At 40.5% G+C, this 20,938-nt stretch overlaps 1 protein-coding gene across 2 annotated transcripts in view; it reads left to right on the top strand.

Annotated features, from left to right (window-relative positions):
- Positions 1 to 2,482: 2,482 nt before the first annotated feature.
- Positions 2,483 to 20,938, top strand: part of RTN1 (reticulon 1) — a 278,823-nt gene continuing 260,367 nt past the window's right edge. For both annotated transcript variants that reach the window (XM_030931054.1, XM_030931055.1), the window contains exon 1: positions 2,483 to 2,908. In XM_030931054.1, coding sequence (XP_030786914.1) covers positions 2,668 to 2,908 — 241 coding nt within the window. In that variant the 5' untranslated portion in view covers positions 2,483 to 2,667. The remainder of the gene's footprint in view (positions 2,909 to 20,938) is intronic.

Consider the following 20,938-nt stretch of genomic DNA (forward strand, 5'->3'; position numbering starts at 1 on the left):
GTTACTTGCGGCGCTCTTCCTGCATGTCCCCACACCCTGTTTCCCCATGATACATGGTTTGGACTAAGTTAAGAAGCTAGTGCTAAATAAATGCTCCTCATTCCTTCTTTTCAAATGATGGACAAAACTTCTTTTCCTGAAAACAAAACCTGACAGTTCTTTTGTCTCAACTCTTCTTACTCAAAAGCATTTTAGAGTAATTCATAACTTAGAGCAACTTGTAAGCCCCAGAATCTCATTGCTGACTGTGTGTTTTGCCCATAAATCTTCAAATTAGTCAGGCTTTGTCAGTTCAGAGGGGTGCAAGTCATTTCAAGTCATAGCATAAACCTGAAAATTTCTTCCCCCAAATAGATAATTTGTATACATCCAAAGGTGGAGTCTAATAAGGAAAGTTAGTAATGAAAATTGCTAACACTGAAGTCTTGTGTCATCTCTTTTCAGCAGTGTAAAATAGAATACTTTATCAAAATGGAGCTGTCAATAATGGTCAATTTCCTTTAACAACTACACTCTAAATAGATTTAATTGGCTATTTCCTTCACATGTTCTCAATGAGAGTATTGAGCAGTATGAAAGAAATACGACAAATAATTAGAATCATATCCCCAAACTTCCTATTTAATCATAAGGAAAAAAGAGGCTTGCTTAAGCCTCCTAGTTTTTTAATGATGACTTTCATTTATGTTTCTCAGAGAAACAAAAGAATATACTTCCTATTATTTTGTATGTAACTCCTTTGCATAGCAATTCTCAAATATTAGTATTCATCAATAACCACTTTAAGATTATATCATTAGAATTGTCTATCTTCTTGTCTTGTTATTAGTAATAAAACCATGATAAATTCCTATCTAGTATTTCTGAAGCTTTAGGGAATACTAAGTAATAGATTTGAAAAAAGCTTACAAGTGCCCTCTAATTACAAGACAGGATTAAACTCCACAGAAAGACAGCAGTGGAATAAGCTTTTCAACTTAACGGTTTCTTAAATACGCTCTTGTTTTCCCATGGAAAGATATTTAAAAATCATTATGATTCATGGTAACCAATTACTTTGTTGTTTTTGGATGAGATTATTTTTATAGCTTTATTGAGGTATAGCTGACAACACATTAAATTGTTCATATTTACAGTAAACAGTAAGTTTTGACATATGTATGCACCTGTGAAGCTGTAACCACAATCTAGAGAGTGAACATTTCCATCATGAGAGATAATTTTGAGTATATCAAAAATGTAAAATTTTGGTGACCATCAGATTTCCAGGGACATCTGGCTTTAGGAGGCCATATTTATTGTTTAGTGAATGATTTTTCTCTAATTTATTGTCATCTTTTGAACGTTAGTGCACTAGCAGAACAAAAGATTAGGCAGACTCTGGGCTTTTTCATTTTAGCATTATTGAGGAGCGCCTGAATGGTCCTGAAGTTGGCCTTTGAATATACCGATGGACAGGTATGAAATCCTCAAGATAAGCATGGTGGCCTAGAGTCCCACAGTCTCACAGTGTGCTGTACCATCTGCGCCCTCCTTTTCTAGAGAAGAAACAGTGGATAAACCTATTCCTTCACCGTGTGTTGTGGCGAATCTTAGTTTTTAAAGACACATTATTTTATTATTATGTAAACAACAAGACATTTGAAAAGATGGATCTTCATATGGGCATAATACATGATAAGGCAAGTCACTTTCCTCCTCTGAGTTTGGGTTTATTTGCTATCTTCCATTTTATCGCAGTGAACTAAAGAAAAAGATGCAAGCTCATGGAATGTCCAACTTCTGAAATACAACAGACTGACTGCACAGACAGCGTATGATTAGGATGGCCTTGGCTCAGTGTTTCTGAAAGGAAATGTACAGCTTTTGTCCTGCCTATTGATATCCTGTTTGCACTCAGGGCTGGTCAGGGTGAGATGTGTTAAGCTTTTTGTGGAGGCTGTCCTGATAACTCATTTCTTTACTCCACTATTTTCAGGCCCATTCTGGAAACGCAGGATTTAACCTCGGGGTTGCAGCTTCCCTGGTCTCCATCTGCCATCAGAACCCATCTCCACCCCTTCCCCGCTCAGACCTGAGTCCCCTCCACAACTCATACTGCTCACTGTCAGAACTGTGGCCCTGAGTTCTCTAGTTTTCCCTCTTTGCCTCGGGACCCAGGACACCAGTTGGGGCTTAACTTTCTGAGTTGGGAAGGCGACGCTGCTGGTGGCTGCTTCTACCTGCTGGTTCTTCCTTTTTATTCCTCCCCAAACGAGAGGAAGATTCGAGGGGATCTGGCACATCCCCTAACCGGGGCCTGCCATTTGCAGGTTGGGGGCTGACGTGCCCAGGAGGACCCGGACCAAGCAGGCCATTTTCACCTGCGTAATAACAGGCTTGGGAGTAGCGAAGCAGCGGCGGCAGCAGCGACTGGAGTAGGAGGAGGAGCGCAGGCAGCGGCCGCGGCGGGGCCGGAGGAAGAGGAGGGGGGAGAAGGAGGAGCTGAAGCGGGAAGAACGGCAGGCAGCGGCTCGGCGGAGTTGCAGCAGAGGCGGCGGTGGCGCTGAGATACCGCAGCTTCCCCGAGCGCCGAGTCCCTCCGGGGACAGCAGCAGGGAGCGCCCGCGCAGCCACCGACCCTCGGCCCAACCAAGCCGCCGTCGCCGCGCCGGGGGACCGCCAGCCATGGCCGCGCCGCCGGATCCGCAGGAGGAGCTGCTACCGCTGGCCGGCCCCGGGTCCCGGTGGCTCAGGGACCGGGGGGAGGGGGAGGACGAAGCGGTGACGCCGAAAGGGGCCACGCCAGCGCCGCAGGCTGGGGAGCCCAGCCCGGGGTTGGGCGCCAGGGCCCGGGAAGCGGCGCCGCGGGAACCCGACTCGGGCCCCGCCCGGCAGTCGCCCGTTGCCATGGAAACTGCATCCACAGGTAAGGCGGGCGCCGCTGCCCCTCAAATGGCGTTGGGGACCCGGGCCCCCTATTCAGTCCCCTTCTGCGCGGCTCTCCTGGGCACCTGCCTCGCGCTTTCTGCCTTGAGCGCCAACCCCACCCCCGCGTCGCCACGGGCGACTGGGAATATTCGCGGGCTGGTAGAAAACAACGATTTTATTTTTCCCAAAGACTCAGAAGAAGTCAAGATGCTTTTGATCCTTTTATTTCATTATCATGATTATTTCCGGTTTAAAAATTGTTCTCATCGACAAACCGCAGCATTCTGACTGCTGGCGAGTCTGGGTACAAGTTTCTCCCTCCTGCCAGGGGGCTCCGAGCTGTAGGGCCCGTTTGACAGGTTGTGGGGATTTTGGGGGGCGTGTTTGCGCGCGGTGTGCGCGCCGGCTACAGGAGATGCTGGCAACCCAGCGGCAGGCAGGCCCGCGGCCCCTGGACCCAGCTCTGTCCAGGGCAGAGATGTGGCTGTAACTGCCCCTTACCCTTGCCCTCCACGAATCGCCCCCATACCCTACTCCCCCACCTCCCTTCACCTTTCCCCCCGCAGAAAACAAATCCCAGGAGTTTGTCCCTAATTCGGAAGGCACAGCTTTGCTAGGGTGCTGTGGCTGCCCCCGCCCAAAACCTGTATTTCGTCGCTGCCCGGATGACCCCACCTTGCAGGGAGCATTGAAACTTGGAAGTCCGAAATGCGGCGGACTTGGCTGTGGGTTGTAGGGCTTGGGTGGTGGTGAGTAGGACGTAGCACAGTTTACCAGCAGTCTGACCCGCCCGCCCCGCCCCGCACCCCCAAGGAAATTGCCTAGGGTTTGGCCTTTCTTCGCCTGACGCCCTATTCGAAGTTTGAGCGCGCCAGTGTCCAACGGGAGCCCAGGCCCCTGGCGCATCCTGGTCAAAGGATCCAGGAAGCGCACTTTGAGGCTGCCGGCCTGGTTAACGCTGTTTCCAGGGAGAGGAAAGGGAATGCTGTGTGGTGCTCTTTCCTGAGAAAGCTTTGCTATGGTGGAGTGGGAGTTGTGTAGTTTTGGCAATGTAGAGCTAGAAGGCCTGGGGTGGTGGGTGCTCCCAGAGGAGGGGAAGGAGAGTGTGACTGGTGTGTGTGCTCTTGGTGGTTGATTTAAAGAAACCCCTTTTCGTAAGCTTCTCTTAAGGGTATGTGGAATGCCTAAGGTAATCGTAATTAACTGCCCTGGTACAGAAGATCTGAGCTGGGGAAAAGAGGTTTGGAGAATGCCTTGAATAAAATTTGTCAATATCCTGAAGGGAAGAGAAAAAGTGGAGACCCTATATAAGAAAAAAGAAAAAGAAAGAAAGAAAAGTACTCAAAAGCCCCAACGCCAAACGCCAGTGGTTGTATATTAATTATTATATCCCTGGGGGTGGGGGAGGATTTAAGTCTAAGAATGGCTGCGCAGTCTCTCCTTCAACTTCTGCATCCAAATGGAAACAAAACTCTTTATAATTACAAAAGAAGATGGCAAATGATAATAGACAAAGGAAGGTAGTTTTTGTCTTTACCATTCTTTGCTGAGGCTAGACTGCTCATAGTTCAGAATCTTTATCCACTGTAATCAAAGTTAATTGTTTCTTTATGAAACATTACCCATCTCCTATTAATGCCACCAAGATTATGTGAATTAGAAAAGGGAAGCTAAGTGCCCCATGTTCAGTAAGATATCCACAAAAGTTATTATATAGGATATGCTTAGAATATATATTGGTGGGGTACAGTGTGAATGTTTTGATATATGTCTGCATTGTCAAATGATTAGCTAATTAACAAATCCATCATCTCATGTACTTATTTTTTGTGGTAAAATCATTTAAAATTTACTCTTTTAGCAATTTCAAAATGTACAGTGCATTGTTACAGAAAGGTGGCTGTAACAAATAACAATGCATTTGGCATTTTTGTATTCTTATTATAGAAATACCTTGCTTTATTGAATGTGTTTGGGGTTTTCTATCCTAGGCAACAAATATAGTAATAAAATCAAACATGATACTACGTTTGGATAGGAGAAGAATGAAGAAAGATGGAAGGAACACATTTTGCATATTTATATAGACAATTTTTAGTTTATGATTGTGGCTTGAAGGAATTTCTGATATAGTTGTTGATTGGTTAATATCTTAAATCTCTATGTTTCTTATTAAGTAGACTGGATGTGCTGCTATAAGAGACTCAAATGCCAGAACTGATATATAAATAAGTAGCTAGATCTTAGAATTCCAGAGAAATCTTGTCCAGCTTCCTGGTCTGTTATTTTGGCAGTTCTATTGCTATAAGCAAAGTTAGCAGATCAGCCCTCAATTGTATCAGAGACGCCTATTAAGCACACGACTTTACACTGTATTTCTTAATTTACTTTTTTTTTGGCTTATACACAGAAATTTATTTTCTCACAGTACTAGAAGCTGAGAAATCTAAGATCAAGGTAGAAATGGTGTGTAGTGAAGGTCTGCTTCCTGGTCCATACACAGCTGTCTTTTCACTGTGTCCCCACATGACAGAAGAGTGCTTTTTTTTTTTTTTTTTTTTTTTAAAGAGTGGTGCTTTTTGGGACTCAGCTCAAACTAAGAAGTAACTTAGACTTTGAGTGTGATGCACTGTAAACAGAGTTTGTTTCTTTTTCAGATGGAAATTTAAGAAGATATTGATGTTTTAAAAGCTGTTTTTCTGTAAAACATCACCAATCATGCCATCTGGACAGATATTCTGTTATTTATTTTTATACATCGATGGTAATTAAAATTCTTCCAGGAACATTTGCAAAAATATTTCTCAGCAGTGTCCTGGAATGAATATATGTTTAAACATCATTAAAACTGCACCATAAAACTCCATCCGTCCTCTATTTTCAGGTATTCTCATTGCTTCTGTCCCTTTTGTGGCATGGAAATAGTCTCAACAAAATAACACTGTTTTCTAAAATTACAACTTCATTTCTAAATTGATAATGGACATGTGAAATTATGTCTGTTGACAAGGGAACATTTAATACACCGTGGTAGCTACAACAAGTTAGTGTTGTTAATCATACAAGTACCATCATCTAATAACTTTATACAAAGAATGTTAAGAGCAACTGTTTTGTTTTTTCATGATCAGTTATTTTATTCCTGGAAACTATTCAAAAGGAGCATACAATAACAAAAGGAGAAAAGAATGGTCCTTTGTTTAAAGAAAGAATTTTAAATAGAACATTTGAACAAAATGAAATAGAAGTTAACTCATTGCCTGCTTTGGAAATTAACTCATTGACTGCTTAATATATGGAAAGCAAAATCAAGAACATGATGGAGAATGGTCAGGAAAAATCAGTCCAATATGATTTGCTGCAGTGATATCAATTTATAGATAATTTGACTTAAATTTCAAGATAATTAAAAAAGCATTTTCCAATTTACTTTCCCATGGACCATATTGTTTATATGTCTGCATTTTTCAAATGCTAAATGTGATGCTGTATTGGAAAAACTATTCTCAGTCTATCATGATTTAAATAACTTTCAGAAAGTTTCATATACCCTGTGTTTATTCTGTTTAATATAACAAATCTAAAGAACTATAACATATTACCAGTCATCTTCTAAATTCCATTTGGAGGCTAGATTAACTGTCTTCACTTTTGGATGTGTTTGACAGATGTGTGGACATTTTTTATTTGGAGTCATTTCCAGGTAATCCCCTTCAGAAGGTATAAATTTCAATCTTCTTTCTTTTGAGAAAGTTACAGTTCTATTGAAATGGTAAGGAACATTACACTTCGCTATTACTATTTTAAAGAAACATATAAGATGAATAAAAGAGTTTGGAAAACGAATGCAATTTATTTTTCTGGATACAGTCAATATCTCTGGATACAGTCAATTCTCTGGATACAGGCATATCCTCTGGATACAGTCAATACCATTTCTGTAAGTAAGTACAATATATATTCTTTAATATAGGGAATTCAAATTAGGTTAAATTAAAATTTAGGGATGCTTATGTACTTTAAAAATACATTGATAAATATTATAAAGGCTTTCAGCTTAACTGTCCCTTCATGAACTTACTGTTCCAACAAAACCACCCTGCTCATTGCCTTGCTCATAGGCTCTCCTCTCTCCATCTCTTTTTTACTTCTGATTCTGAGGGTTGAGAGAAGCGTTGTTGGTTATCTTGCCCATTTTATTGTCTATCCCTGGGAGCATGGATTACAGGGATTACAGAAAGCTTTTATTATCTTTTGTAAAGTGAGAAACCATTGCGGTTCAATTCAACTTAGTAGACATATTAAATGCCTCCTTTGTGTAAGGATCTATGCTAAACACAGGTCGGTCATGGCTTCCTAAAACATGTGCACCTTTCTGATTCACAGTATTTACTTTAGCCAAATAGTTCGTTTCGTGTTATTTTTCATTTTCTTCATTCCTAAGTTATTGCTGGAAGCTTGACTAGAAGGGAATTATAATAATCTAACCCCATGGGCACAAGGGTATGAGTTAGTGTTCTGAAATCAACACAGGATAAGTAAATATGAGCACAGCTTGCTCAGACTGTGAAAGACAAAATCTGTCTTTTTGTCTAGCTGTGAAAAAGAAAATCTTTCTCTCCCTTTATTTCTATCATCTATCTCATTCTCTGCATCTTCAAAGAAATAACTGGCTAAATGTTACATCAAGATCTTTGGATTAGTTAGTTGTGATTTTATTCAACAATTAGATTATTTCAGTGGTGACTAAGGGAGTTTTGAAAATGATGCTGGAATATTTAGAGAGCAGTGAAAATAAAAGACATTTCAAGAGACTAATATATCTATATAGGAATGCTGTGCACTAAAGTCATTATAAAGAACATGGTCCAAAAATGAAAGACAACCAGTTTTGTTTGGTTAAATAACATTTGAGGGCAAGGAGAACGGTGAGAAGAGTGTGAGCCAGAGAGGCCCACTGTTTGTGGAAGATGCTGTAGTATTAGGATATGAGAAAAGGGAGGGAAGAGCTTCTCAATTCTTATTTGAGCTCCCTAATTTAAAATGGACAGTGATTGTTAAGTTGGAAAATTGAAACATACAGAAAGAGATACCTGGATTCCAGGATAAGGAAACAGAAGATAAAATCTTGTATTACTACTTTGATGAGATCAGTCCTTCACATCCAACTACTTTACATCTCATGGAATTGAATGAGTGTGCTGAGCAGCTTTAAATTCATTCCCAGTATCTTTGGAGAATAAGACTAAGGCTAGAAAAGCTGAATTTGATATGTGATTTTCAAAAAGGGGAAAAATGGTGGATTCTTAAAACTTATAAACCAGTATGTTTGACACTGATTGCTGGTAGAATCTAAGAATGTGTTATTATGCTAAATATTCATAGACCGTTAGAAAAGAATGAATATGTTGTTCAGAAATTCCCTCTGGTTCACTAAAACATAATGCCTGTACAACATTATTTCCCTCTTTTTCAGATTTTGAATTACCAACACACATGTAGCACTTCCTGTTTCTAGGAACTTACAAAATGCTCAACTTACATAAAGATATAGAAAGCATGCTCTTTAATTTATAAACTGCACAAAATTTCAAAGGATGGCTGATATGCTACAGGGCAGCATTGCTATGAAAAAGAATCTTGATTTTAATGTTTATTCAAAAGCAACAAGATAAATCTGCTTATTAAAATTATTTTTGCCCCAATTTAAAAATGGGGGGGTAGAAAATACATACACATGGTATTAAAATCTAGAAGCTACAAAAGGGTAAGCAGAGAAAAGGAAGTCTTCACACCTTACCTTTCAACAGTCCATTGCTCCTCTCCAGAGGTAACCATTGTAATTAGTTTCAGCAAGAGAGCATTACTTATGATTATACTACTATTTATTGAACTCTTGCTGTATGTCAGGCATTGTCTAAGCACTGAGGATTATAGTACAGAAAAGGACAGATAAAAGCCTTTCATCCATAAAGTATACTTTTTTTCTTGGTGGGGGCAAGGAGAGAGTAAGGAAGGGCAACAGAGACCAGAATATCTATATCAAGGGATGATAAGTATTATGAAAAAGGTCAAAACAGAGTAATGGGAATGAGAGGGTTAGTCAAAGAAGACCTCTTTGATAAGATATCTTTAAAGCAGAGACTTGAAGAAAGTGACAGAACAGTCATGCAGATGTCTGAGAGAAGAACATTTTGGGCAGAGGGAATATCTGTTGCAAAGGTCCTGGGTGGGAGTGTGCCTAGCACATTCAAGCTACCACAGGAAGAGCCATGAGGTGGAGTAAGCAAGGGGAGAATGATAGAGGATGAGCAAAGGGTCAGAGGTAGAGTGGAATGGATAGATTAGGTCCTGTAGGCCCTTGTAACAGCTTTGAATATTACTCTGAGTGTGATGAGAGCCACAGGAATGGGAGAGGTGTTAAATAGAGAAGGAACATATTTAGAGTTCAGTTTTAAGTTTAATGACTCACTCTAGTCACTGTATTGAGAATCTAACATGGGGGTGGTGGTGGTTGGTGTGGAGCAAGAATGACCTACTAGTAGGCCATTGCAGTAATCTGAGAAAGAAATCATGGTGGCTTGCACCAGAGTAACAGCATTGGAAGAGGTGAAAAGTGGTTGGATTTTAGATGTATTCTGAAGGTATATAATGTGTTAGAAAGAACACAAGGGACGTGCCATGATTTTTGGCCTGAGTAAACGTAAGAATGGACTTGTTATTAGCTGGGGTTGGGAAGACTTTAGGAAGAGCAAGTTTTAGGGAAAAACCAGGAGTTCGGTTTTACAAATGTTAATTTTTGAATGTCTGTTTGATGTCCAAGTGGAGATGTCAAGTAAGCAGTGTAGAGTGGGGCTGGGGAGTGATCCAACCTGCATATATACATTGGGAGTTGTTGGTATAGAGATGAGATCACCAAGGGAGTGAGTGTTGACAGTGACGAGGTCAAGGAGTCCTGGGTCACTCAAATATTCAGAGGTCTTTCAAAGAAAACTGAGTAAAAGTGGGCAATGAAGTAGGAAAACTGAAAGAGACTTCAGAAGAAAAGATCGTTGGAGGAGTCCAGAAGAAAAGTGAAAATAGGAGTGAAACAGTCACCTATGTGATTACTGACATCACAATGAACCATGACAGATCCTGGGAGTTACAGTAAACCAGACGCTAATGGATATCTTTAGGAAGGGACATAATGGCCTAGGATTCTGCCTAGGGGCTTTTAGAGGGAAACAGTGGCCTGTAACATTATAGATGTAAAATCTTGACTATAAGTTCTGAAATTTCTATTTAATATGTATAGAACGTAGGAGATGCAACTTAAAATAGTTCATGGTGGGGGTTGGGAATTTTGAGGATTGTAATTAGCTAAATATGAGCTAGTGGTATGGTGAAATTACTAAAATATCTTACGTAATTTCAGGTAGTATTAATAGAAAGTCTCAGGTGCACATTATACGAAGTAATAGCTCCCCTATATTCTGTTCTAGGCAGGCCAAATTTGGAGTCTCATTCTAAAGGGTAGGTGCCATGCTTTGAGAGACATTGACGAGCTATAATACAGTGAGAGCAGAGTAATTGGGAGGCTTTTGGAAAACATGACATTTGAGAGATAGTTAAAGAAATTAAGAATTTTTATCCAAAAGAAAAGAATGGAGATCTGAATGTTAAATACTAGAAGAACTTTCACAAAACAAAGGAAGAAGACTTGACCTGGCTGATTTCACAGAGCAAAATTAGGACTAGTGATTTGGAGAACTAGATTTCTTCTGAATGAAAGAAAATGTTCTAAGAATTAGAACTTATCAGAAAAGAGAGATTCTCTCCCAGTTAATGATATTCAAGCAAAAGCCAAGTTGCTGTTTTAATGGGGGAAATGCAGAAAAAGAGTCATTGGTTACACTACGATGTTTATATCTTCCTAAAAGACAATAGTGCCCCTAACTTGACATTGTTATTGTTACATTATTACTTGTATTAGTCCATTTTCACACTGCTGATAAAGAGATACCCGAGACTGGGCAATTTACAAAGAAAAAGGTTCAGTGGACTTACAGTTCCATATGGTTGGAGAGGCCTCACAATCATGGCAGAAGGCAAGGAGGAGCAAGTCATGTCTTACATGGATGGCAGTAGGCAAAGAGAGAGATTGGGCAGGGAAAATCCCCCTTATAATACCATCAGATCTTGTGAGACTTACTCATTATCATGAGAACAGCACGGGAAAGATCTGCGCCATGATTCAATTACATCCCGCCAGGTTCCTCCCACAACACATGGGAATTCAAGATGAGATTTGGGTGCGGACACAGCCAAACCATATCATTCTGCCCCTGGCCCTTCCCAAATCTCATGTCCTTACATTTCAAAATCAATCATGCCTTCCCAACAGTCCCTCAAAGTCTTAACTCATTTCAGTATTAACTCAAAATTTTATAGTCCAATGTCTCATCTGAGACAAGGCAAATCTCTTCTGCCTATAAGCCTGTAAAATCAAAAACAACTTAGTTACTTCCTAGATACAATGGGATTACAGGCATTGGGTAAATATAGCCATTTTAAATGGGAGAAATTGGCCAAAACAAAGGGGCTACAGTCCCCATGCATGTCTGAAATCCAGCAGGGCAGTCAAATCTTAAAGCTTCAAAATGATCTCCTTTGACTCCGTGTCTCACTGATGCAGGAAGTGGGTTCCCATGGTCTTGGGCATCCAGGTCACACTGGTGCAGGAGGTGGGTTCCCATGGTCTTGGGAAGCTCTGCCCCTGTGGCTTTTCAGGGTACAGCCTCCCTCCTGGCTCCTTTGCATTGAGTGCCTGTGGCTTTTCCAGGCACATGGTGCAAGCTGTCAGTGGATCTGCTATTCTGGGGTCTGGAGGACAGTGGCCCTCTTCTCACAGTTCTACTATGTGGTACCCCAGTAAGGAGCCTGTGTGGGGCTCTGACCCTACATTTCTCTTTTGCGCTTCCCTAGTAGAGGTTCTCCCTGAGAGCCCCACCCCTGCAGCAAACTTCTGCCTGGACATCCAGGTACTTGCATACATCCTCTGAAATCTAGGCAGAGGTTCCCAAACCTCAATTCTTGATTTCTGTGAACTTGAAGGCTCAGTACCACATGGAAGCTGCCAAGGCTTGGGGCTTGCACCCTCTGAAGCCACAGCTTCAGCTTGTTGGCCCCTTTCAGCCATGGCTGGAGTGGCTAAGAAGCAGGGCACCAAGTCCCTAGGCTGCACACAGCACGGGACCCTGGACTCACCTGGGAAATCATTTTCTCCTAAGCCTTGGGGCCTGTGATGGGAGGGGCTGCTGTGAAGACCTCTGACATGCCCTGGAGACATTTTCCCCATTGTCTTGGGGATTTGCATTTGGCTCCTCAGTTACTTATGCAAATCTCTGCTTCTGACTTGAATTTGTCCTCAGAAAATGGAGTTTTCTATCGCATTGTTAGGCTGCAAATTTTCTGAACTTTTGTGCTCTACTTCCCTTATAAAACTGATTGCTTTTCATAGTACCCTGGTCACATCTTGAATGCTTTGCTGCTTAGAAATTTATTCTGCTAGATACCCTAAATCATCTCTCTCAAGTTCAAAGTTCCACAAATCTCTAGGGCAAGGGCAAAATGTTGCCAGTCTCTTTGCTAAAGCATAACAAGAGTTACCTTTGCTCCAGTTCCCAACAAGTTCCTCATTTCCATCTGAGACCACCTCATTCTGGACCTTATTGTCCATATTGCTATCAGGCTTTGGTCAAAGCCGTTTAACAAGTCTCCAAGAAGTTCCAAACTTTCCCACATTTTTCTGTCTTCTTCTGAGTCCTCCAAACTGTTCCATCCTCTGCCTGTTACCCACTTTCAAAGTTGCTTCCACATTTTCCAGTATCTTTTCAGCAGCACCCCACTCTACTGGTATCAGTTTACTCTATTAGTCAGTTTTCACACTGCTGATAAAGACATACCTGAAACTGGGCAATTTACAAAAGAAAGAGGTTTAATGGACTTACAGTTCCACATGGCTGGAGAGGCCTCACGATCATGGTGGAAGGCAAGGAGGAGCAAGTCATGTCTTACATGGATGGCAGTAGGCAAAGAGAGAGATTGGGCAGGGAAACTCCCCTTTATAATGCCATCAGATCTCGTGAGATACATTTGCTATCACAAGAACAGCACGGGAAAGACTTGCCCCATGATTCAGTTACCTCCCACTGGGTCCCTCCCACAACACATGGGAATTCAAGATGAGATTTGGGTGGGGACACAGCCAAGCCATATCATTATTTTAAAATTATTACATATTTCTCAAATATGAAACACACACTAGTGAAACTGGAAACTGTGTCCATCACAAAAACCATAGTTACCCCAAATTGACTACTTAAAATGTGCTTTTCACAGAATTGTGACCTTTTAAAAATCCTCCTCTAGTTCTCCATTGTCAAGAAAACTCCATAATGTGACATATTTGCTTCTTAAGAACTACATAATTTTATCCAGTTTTGGATTATTAACATAAATATAAAATATGCTATCTGCAAGTATCTCTTTTATTCTTTTTGCTGAACTATCTTCTTCATTTTTTACTGAATCTAGTTTCATAAATATTCAACATATTCTAAAATGTTTTGGAAATTCATTAAATAATTTTGTAATGCTAAAAGCGTCATAGGATCCTTTCCTTCTTTCTCTGCCTCACTATCTATATATTTATGGCAGATTATTCATTGGAAAACCATGTTTCCTGGGTTGCTTAGTGAATTAAATTTTTAGCTGGAAGAATTCTCCATTCTAATTTCCACGTCCAATCCCCAAATGCCTTTTCTAATTCATCTATTGCATAAGACCTTTTGTAAAATCAGTTATAGACCAAATTCTTGCTTTCTGAATTTCGAAAATTTGTTGAATGTCACATTCTCCAAAATTCCTAGAATTTTGTTTTATGCATAGCAAATCTTTGGCTTTCTTTTTGTTTTTTGTTTTTTTGTTTTTTTAAACTACTCTTGAACAACAGAAAATTTGTGTATTTGAATGATTCCTGATCTAGTTGATAAGCAAAGGAATAGAAAACAATGTCATGTCTGCCTTTGGCATGAATTTTTCAACTCACTCTGAAAAAATCAGGGCTTCTCAAAATACGGTCTGTAAACTACCTGCTCCAATATCATGTGGGGTGACCACAAACCTCATCCTAGGGAAACAAGCCTACCAGGTGCATATTAAAGCTATAAGAAGCACTGATTTATTGGCTTTCCTGCTCATGCTTGGCATTTTATAGGAGATGTGGGGAACAGAGGAGCATGAGCCATGTCCCCTTTGCCCGTTTCCTCCTGGGCTTATTACCATCCAGTTGGGAGATATGGCAGACTCCCACAAAGCAAAGATGAATAACTCAGGTCAGCATGCAGCTTGTTGCTTGGATGGATGATAGAAACTATATGTGTGATAGGAATTTCGTGACTGTATGGGTTCCAATGTACCTGGTCTCTTGAAGGATGGATAGAATTGGAAGGGGGCAGAAGTGAGCAGAAAGGCAGTCTGAGTATGGGGATGATGACAAGGAAGTGAGCAATGATGAGCCCAGTTTCATAGCTCATCCAGATGAGGAGAAGGAAGATTCTGGGGGGCTTGAGGGCTACACAGAACTCTAGTCTCCTTTTCTATGGATTCTGGGATCTTTGCAGGCTTATATGTAAGGGAAGTAATATCACAGAGCTATGTTAAGGAAGATTAGTCTGACAGTAGAACAGAAGATGAATTCAATGAGGATAATCCTAAAACCTGCGAGTTTTGCTGGAAGAAAGCCAACCCAGTAACATCAATTTCAGGGCCTTGAATAAGTAGCCATGGGAATAAAGAGGAAGGTACATGGGAAGAAAGATGAGAGGCTTCACAGGAACAGTCAACAGGACTTTGTGACTAACAGACATGATCTGGGGATGAGGGGAGGAATAAATCAAAAATGACTATAGTTTTATGCCCTATGGCTGGGAGAATGTTATGCTATAGAGGGTGGGAGGGGGAACTGGCTAGAGGAGTGAGGATAATGAATTCACTTTTAGTCATATGAGGCTTGAAATGATGACAAGCCATTTGAATGGAAATTTCTACTTGGCAACTGTAGATAAAGAAATGGATTTTGTAGGTAAAAACAGGATTGTTGATATGGATTTAGAAAATTAGAAGAGAAGCCATAGTGATTATGTAGTATGGAAAGGACAGAGGGCCAGAGACAGAGGAAATGCTCCTGGCCCCTCATTTTAAAAAGCTTAAAGCTTTAGCTTTAAGCTCCCTGAGCCTCAGATTCTATAGTAGGTATATATGGTATTAGGTCCTGTGGAGTGCCTGGCAATCATATGGTAACTACAGGTACTCCTGTTATTATAGTATCACAAAAGCCAAGATGACGTGGTACAGAATGAGCCCTGACTGAGAAATCAGATTTGTCTAGCCTTGGCTTTGGTACCTAATATCATGTCAATGTGGGCAAGTCATATGACTGCTTTATGTATCAGTTTCTTCATATATGACATAACATGAACACAATACTGTTCTGGCTATCTTACAGGGTTATATGAAGATAAAAGGAGATAACATAAGAAGATGTATGGAAATGGCAAATAACTCTGTATCTGTAAGGTACTATTGATAAGAAGCCTGGTCAGCAGTGTCAGATGCTGAAGAGAATGAAGATTGAGAAAGAACCTCAGCCTTAGATGTTTTACTATAAAATACTTGCTGTGCCCAGCTGGACCTCAGCCAAATAGCAATGGGGAAGGACAGTAGAGCCAGGAAGGATGGGGGTGGAGATAAGTCAGTTTTGGTAATCCACATGGGAAGACATTTTGGAGGAGGGCAGTAGGAGTGGTGATCTGCTGCATTTCCCATGTCCTGATGAGTGATCTGTGAGTACAGGGCTGAGGTGTGCCCATGGGGACCAGCTGGAATGAGGGAGGACAGCAGATGGAATCTATTCTGATTCTCCTGTTCAGTGGAAGGGCAATAAGCCTAGGAAGCTGTCCCAGGTATGTGTGGGAGTTGGTCTGGAAGAGGCTGCTTCTCTTACTAGAGAAGGCAACACAGTGAAAGCTAGCTCCTGCTACCCCCAAGTACAGGGCTAAATCAACTGGCCCTGTGGGCTTGTGAGAATCTGCAGGCTAGTCTTATAACTCAGTAGATTAATGTCTTACATAAAAGCATGATTGCTCTAGAAAGATGGGGTCTGTATCCCTTCTGCTAAATACAGCTAAAAATCCTGGACATTTCATGTGAAATAAATAGAAAGGGTCTCTGAAAGGTGAATGAAGAGAAGAAGGCAGACTTACTAGAGACCATGGGACCTGTGGAAGGACACAGCAGTAAGTTCTCAGGGTTTTCTGTTTTCATCCTATATCTCAGGCTGGATACTGGAGAAGCCAGCAACAGAAAATGCCAATGGGCACAGACAAAAACACACACAAAAAAAGCCTGCTGTTTCTAGCCAAAGGACCAGAAAAGGGCAACCTAGCAGGATAGAAAACTTTTAGACAATAATCACTCTATCTAGCCAAACACCATGAAATAAACTGAGGTCCCACCTCCATGCCCACCACAGAAGCTAAGGAGGGAGATTCACCTGCCAGCTAATGTGGTGTTAGAGGAAGCCTAGAGGAGAGTCAGGAGTTTCACCACTGCTCAGTGATGAGACTGAGTGGAAAACGTGATCTTCTATTTAAGTCGGATACATAGTCTCAAGATATAATACCAAAAATGTCCAGGTTTTAATGGAAAATTACAAGAACCAGTAGGATATGAACTTGAATGACAAAAGACAATTGACACCAAATTAACACAGATGGTAGAATTATCTGAGAAGGATTTTAATGTAGCCATCACAAAAATTATTCAACAATTACAAACACACTTGAAATAAATAATAAAATAGAGAGTCCCCAGCAGAGAAATAGAAAGTCCCAGCAAAGAAATAGAAAGTCTCACCAAAGAAGTAAAAGCTATGAAGAACTAAATTGAAATTTTAGAACTAAGAAATGCAGTAATCGAGATAATTTTAATAAAAGCCTCAGTAGATGGGCTCAACAGCAGAGTGAAGAGAAAAGAAGAAAGTGTTAGTGAATTTGAAGAGAAACAATAGAAATGACCAATCTCAACACCAGAAAGAAAACAGAGAGGAAATAAAAGGGGATAAATAATAAAATCCCTGTTCTCTGCAGCACAGGAATGTTTATAGGACGTGTTCCCCTTTTCAAATGTTCATTGAGTATTCATATTAATAGGGTGCAGTGAAAACAGACTGACAGGTGTATTGCCTCATGTTTGCTAAATGCATAAAATCTAAGCTATATTGCTCTAGATGTGGGCTTCAGGGAAAATAACCATATAGTGCTACTTTTACTTGTTGAGATGTTTTCCACATTTACAGTACTTACTGATTTCTGATCTGTACTTATATGCACACATAAGCTAAGTTACTTATGAAACGAGCATTTCTATAGGACTTACAATGTGTTCTGGGCTCTTTACATTTAATCCTATCCTTAATCTCAGTGAAGTAGGTATGGTTATTTACCCCATTTTACAAGTAAGCAAACTGAGATAGAGAGAGATTGAGTGATCTGCCTATGATCATATAACTAGTAAGTGACAGCACCCAGATTTGATGAACCTTGGCAGTCTGGATCTAGGGTTCATGCAGCATCTTTTTTTTTTTTTTTTTTTTTTTTTTTTTTTTTTTTGAGACAGAGTCTTGCTCTGTCACCCAGGCTGGAGTGCAGTGGCACGATCTTGGCTCATTGCAACCTCCACCTACTGGGTTCAAGCGATTCTCATGCCTCAGCCTCCCGAGTAGCTGGGATTACAGGCAGGTGCCACCAAACCCAGCTATTTTTTGTATTTTTTGTAGAGATGGAGTTTCACCATGTTGCCTAGGATGGTCTTGATCTCCTGACCTTGTGATCTGCCCACCTTGACTTCCCAAAGTGCTAGGATTACAGGTGTGAGCCACTGCGCCCAGCTGCAGCATCTATTTTATGATCTGTGCAGTAAAAGTTGCATATTAAATAAGGAATTAGCTTGCATGAAAATCTGTCTGAACTACGGTGAGCATAAATCTGTATGGGAAAGATGGTGGTTAAAACTTGGGTTGACAGAACTTGAGAATCCTTAAGAACCTCAGCCAAAAGCAACAATTAATTGCATTTGAAAAGTAAAAGTTTTGCTGGGTGCTGTGGCTCACGCCTGTAATCCCAGCACTTTGGGAGGCCGAGGTGTGCGGATCACCTGAGGTCAGGAGTTCAAGACCAGCCAGTATAGCGAAACCTCATCTCTACTGAAAATACAAAAATTAGCCAGAGGTGGTAGTTCATGCCTGTAGTCTGAAGCAGGAGAATGGCTTGAACCCGGGAGGTGAAGATTGCAGTGAGCCGAGATGGTGCACTGCACTCCAGCCTGGGCAACAGAGCGAGACTCTGTCTCAAAAAAAAAAAAAAAAAAAAAAAAAAAGTAAAAGTTTAATAGGGATAATTGCAAAACCCTGCAATAGCATCCCCAAACTAACTGCATGGATAGACCGGGAGGGCCATGCATGGTGGAACTGCAACATAAATAGAGAGAAAACAGGGATTTTTAGTTAACTTTAAGTTCACTTTAAGTCAGTAGAGTGAAGCAGCTGTCCCTGACATGATAACTGTTAGTCTCGTTAACTCTAGATGCCCAGAACAAGTAGGAGAGAGCTGCGAATACTTGTTTCAACCCTCAAGATGGGAGGGTTGGAACATGTGCAGGTCTGGGCAGAGTTCTGGGTACACTGAATGATGGGGTAGAAGTCATAGTAGAAACCTTGACTATGGTTGAAAGAGCTGAGGATTTACAGACTGCTTGAAAGAAGATAGGATGGGTTATGACAGCTGTCTAAAAATACATGAAGGGTTGTTAAGTGGCATAGGGTCTGGGCATATTTATGTGACTCTGGCAGATGGAGCTGTGGTCAGTCAGAAGTTACAGAGAAAGAGTTAGAGCCCAGTATTCATCAGAGCTATGAAAATAGCCTAGACTCCCTCATATGGTAGTGAGTTTTTTGTTACTGGAGATGTGTAGCAGAGTTGGGTCGATCATGTCTGTGACAGAGGGGTTATAATAGAGAACATACATTAGATTAGTAATTTAAAAAATATTTTCATGATCACAGACCCCCACTGGAAAATCTGTACAAACACCCACAAATTCTGGAATTTTTCAGAGGCTTTTTATGGATAGGGAAATGAAATAACTTTCTAAATCTTAGAAATTAATGATTCCAGATACTCTCATAGAGATCACTGTTTACACAGGGGCAATAGTTTTATCGTTCAATAAAATCTCAATCATCCATTTTTTTATTCAACAAGTATTTATTGAGCATTTACTATATATATGTCCACAGACACAAAATGTGCAGTTGGATAGATGACACAAATACATAATAAGAATATATAGATAAATTCAGTAAAATAACAATATGGTCAGACTATGAGGAATAGCAGTCTAAATCAGGCAAAAGGTCTGCATTCCATAAATTTTGATGTATTAATTTCAAGAATATACTCTAGCAGAATTTGTGGCTTTCAGAGGATTACTATGGAGAACTGAGAGAAGAGAGAGGATTTGGAGATTCCATATTGGATTCCAGTCATGGCTCTACAAGTAAACAGTAGCTAATCTCAGCCTCTGAGAAGGGCTTAATGATGGGTCTATGTGAATATTCATTGCCCAGGTAAGTGATGCATCATCATTTGTATATTCACTGAGTCTGTGTACACTTCAGTCACTGCCAAAGTTTTTGGAGCCAAATGTTGTTTTAAGTAGATTAGACAACAGTCTTTTACCATTATTATTAGGAAATGTTTGGGGTGGGACTAGGAGAAGATGTTAATTCTCCCTCTAAAAACATCAGCCATCTAATGCCACCCTAAATAAATATGTATTCTTTAATGTGGACAATCATTTTTTCTCAATTTTATGTAAAGTATGCATATGATATTTTAAAAAATCTGCTCTACTTTTATTTATGTATGAACATACCATCAAAGTAAAATCAGAGTGCTTCTCATGCAAATGCAGCTTCAAAATAAGTCAACTGACTTCTCTAGATTGTAGCCCCTATGTGCCATTATATGTAGAAAATTTGGAGTTGCCACTACTTACTATACTATCAATTTGTTTAGCAAACCTTTTATTATAGATAGTACAAGAGTAAATTGCAACCCATTATGTTTGAATTACCAGAACTGAACTTCTATGAGTTTCTTTTAAATGGAATCCATGGTGTTAGAGAACTGTTGCTGTTTTACCAAAAGTCTGGAAAGAGCAAATGCCTAATATTGCTTTCTAGAAATTGTACAATATTTTAAAACTGAGCAGTTTCTGTTTACAGTTTGGATGTTTGCATATCAATTCTCAGAAATAAGAATTGGTTTATTCTTTTTTTTTTCTGAGACAGTCTTGCTCTGTTGCCAGGCTGGCGTGCAGTGGCGTGATCTTGGCTCACTGCAATCTCTGCCTCCCAGGTTCAAGCGATTCCCTTGCCTCAGCATCCCGAATAGCTGGGACTACAGGCGCGTGCCACCACACCCAGTGAATTTTTGTATTTAGTAGAGGCGGGGTTTCACCGTGTTGGCCAGGATAGTCTCAATCTCTTGACCTTGTGATCCGCCCGCCTCGGCCTCCCAAAGTGCTGGGATTACAGGCATGAGCCACCGCACCCGGCCAGATTGGTTTATTCTTATAAATAACATTAAGGAACAAAAATAAAAAAATACCATATTTTAAAGAAGTACAGAAGTAATGTACTTTCTAGAGAAATAAGCCCCAGACAACCCCTGTTTTGAAAGTAAATGTGCTGTCAAGGCTCTTTGTGTTGCTTTTATTTTTTAAGTATACTAATCTGCTGTGTGCCTATTTAACCCCTATGTGGTATAGTAACTCCCGGGAACATGGGTTTCTAAGAGGAGTCTTTAACAATCTGTTAAAATGAAATTCTCTGCCATTCTACCAGACAGGAGACATCAAAGTC

This window comes from Rhinopithecus roxellana, chromosome 5 (genome assembly GCF_007565055.1).
Source record: "Rhinopithecus roxellana isolate Shanxi Qingling chromosome 5, ASM756505v1, whole genome shotgun sequence".
Lineage (NCBI taxonomy): Eukaryota > Metazoa > Chordata > Mammalia > Primates > Cercopithecidae > Rhinopithecus > Rhinopithecus roxellana.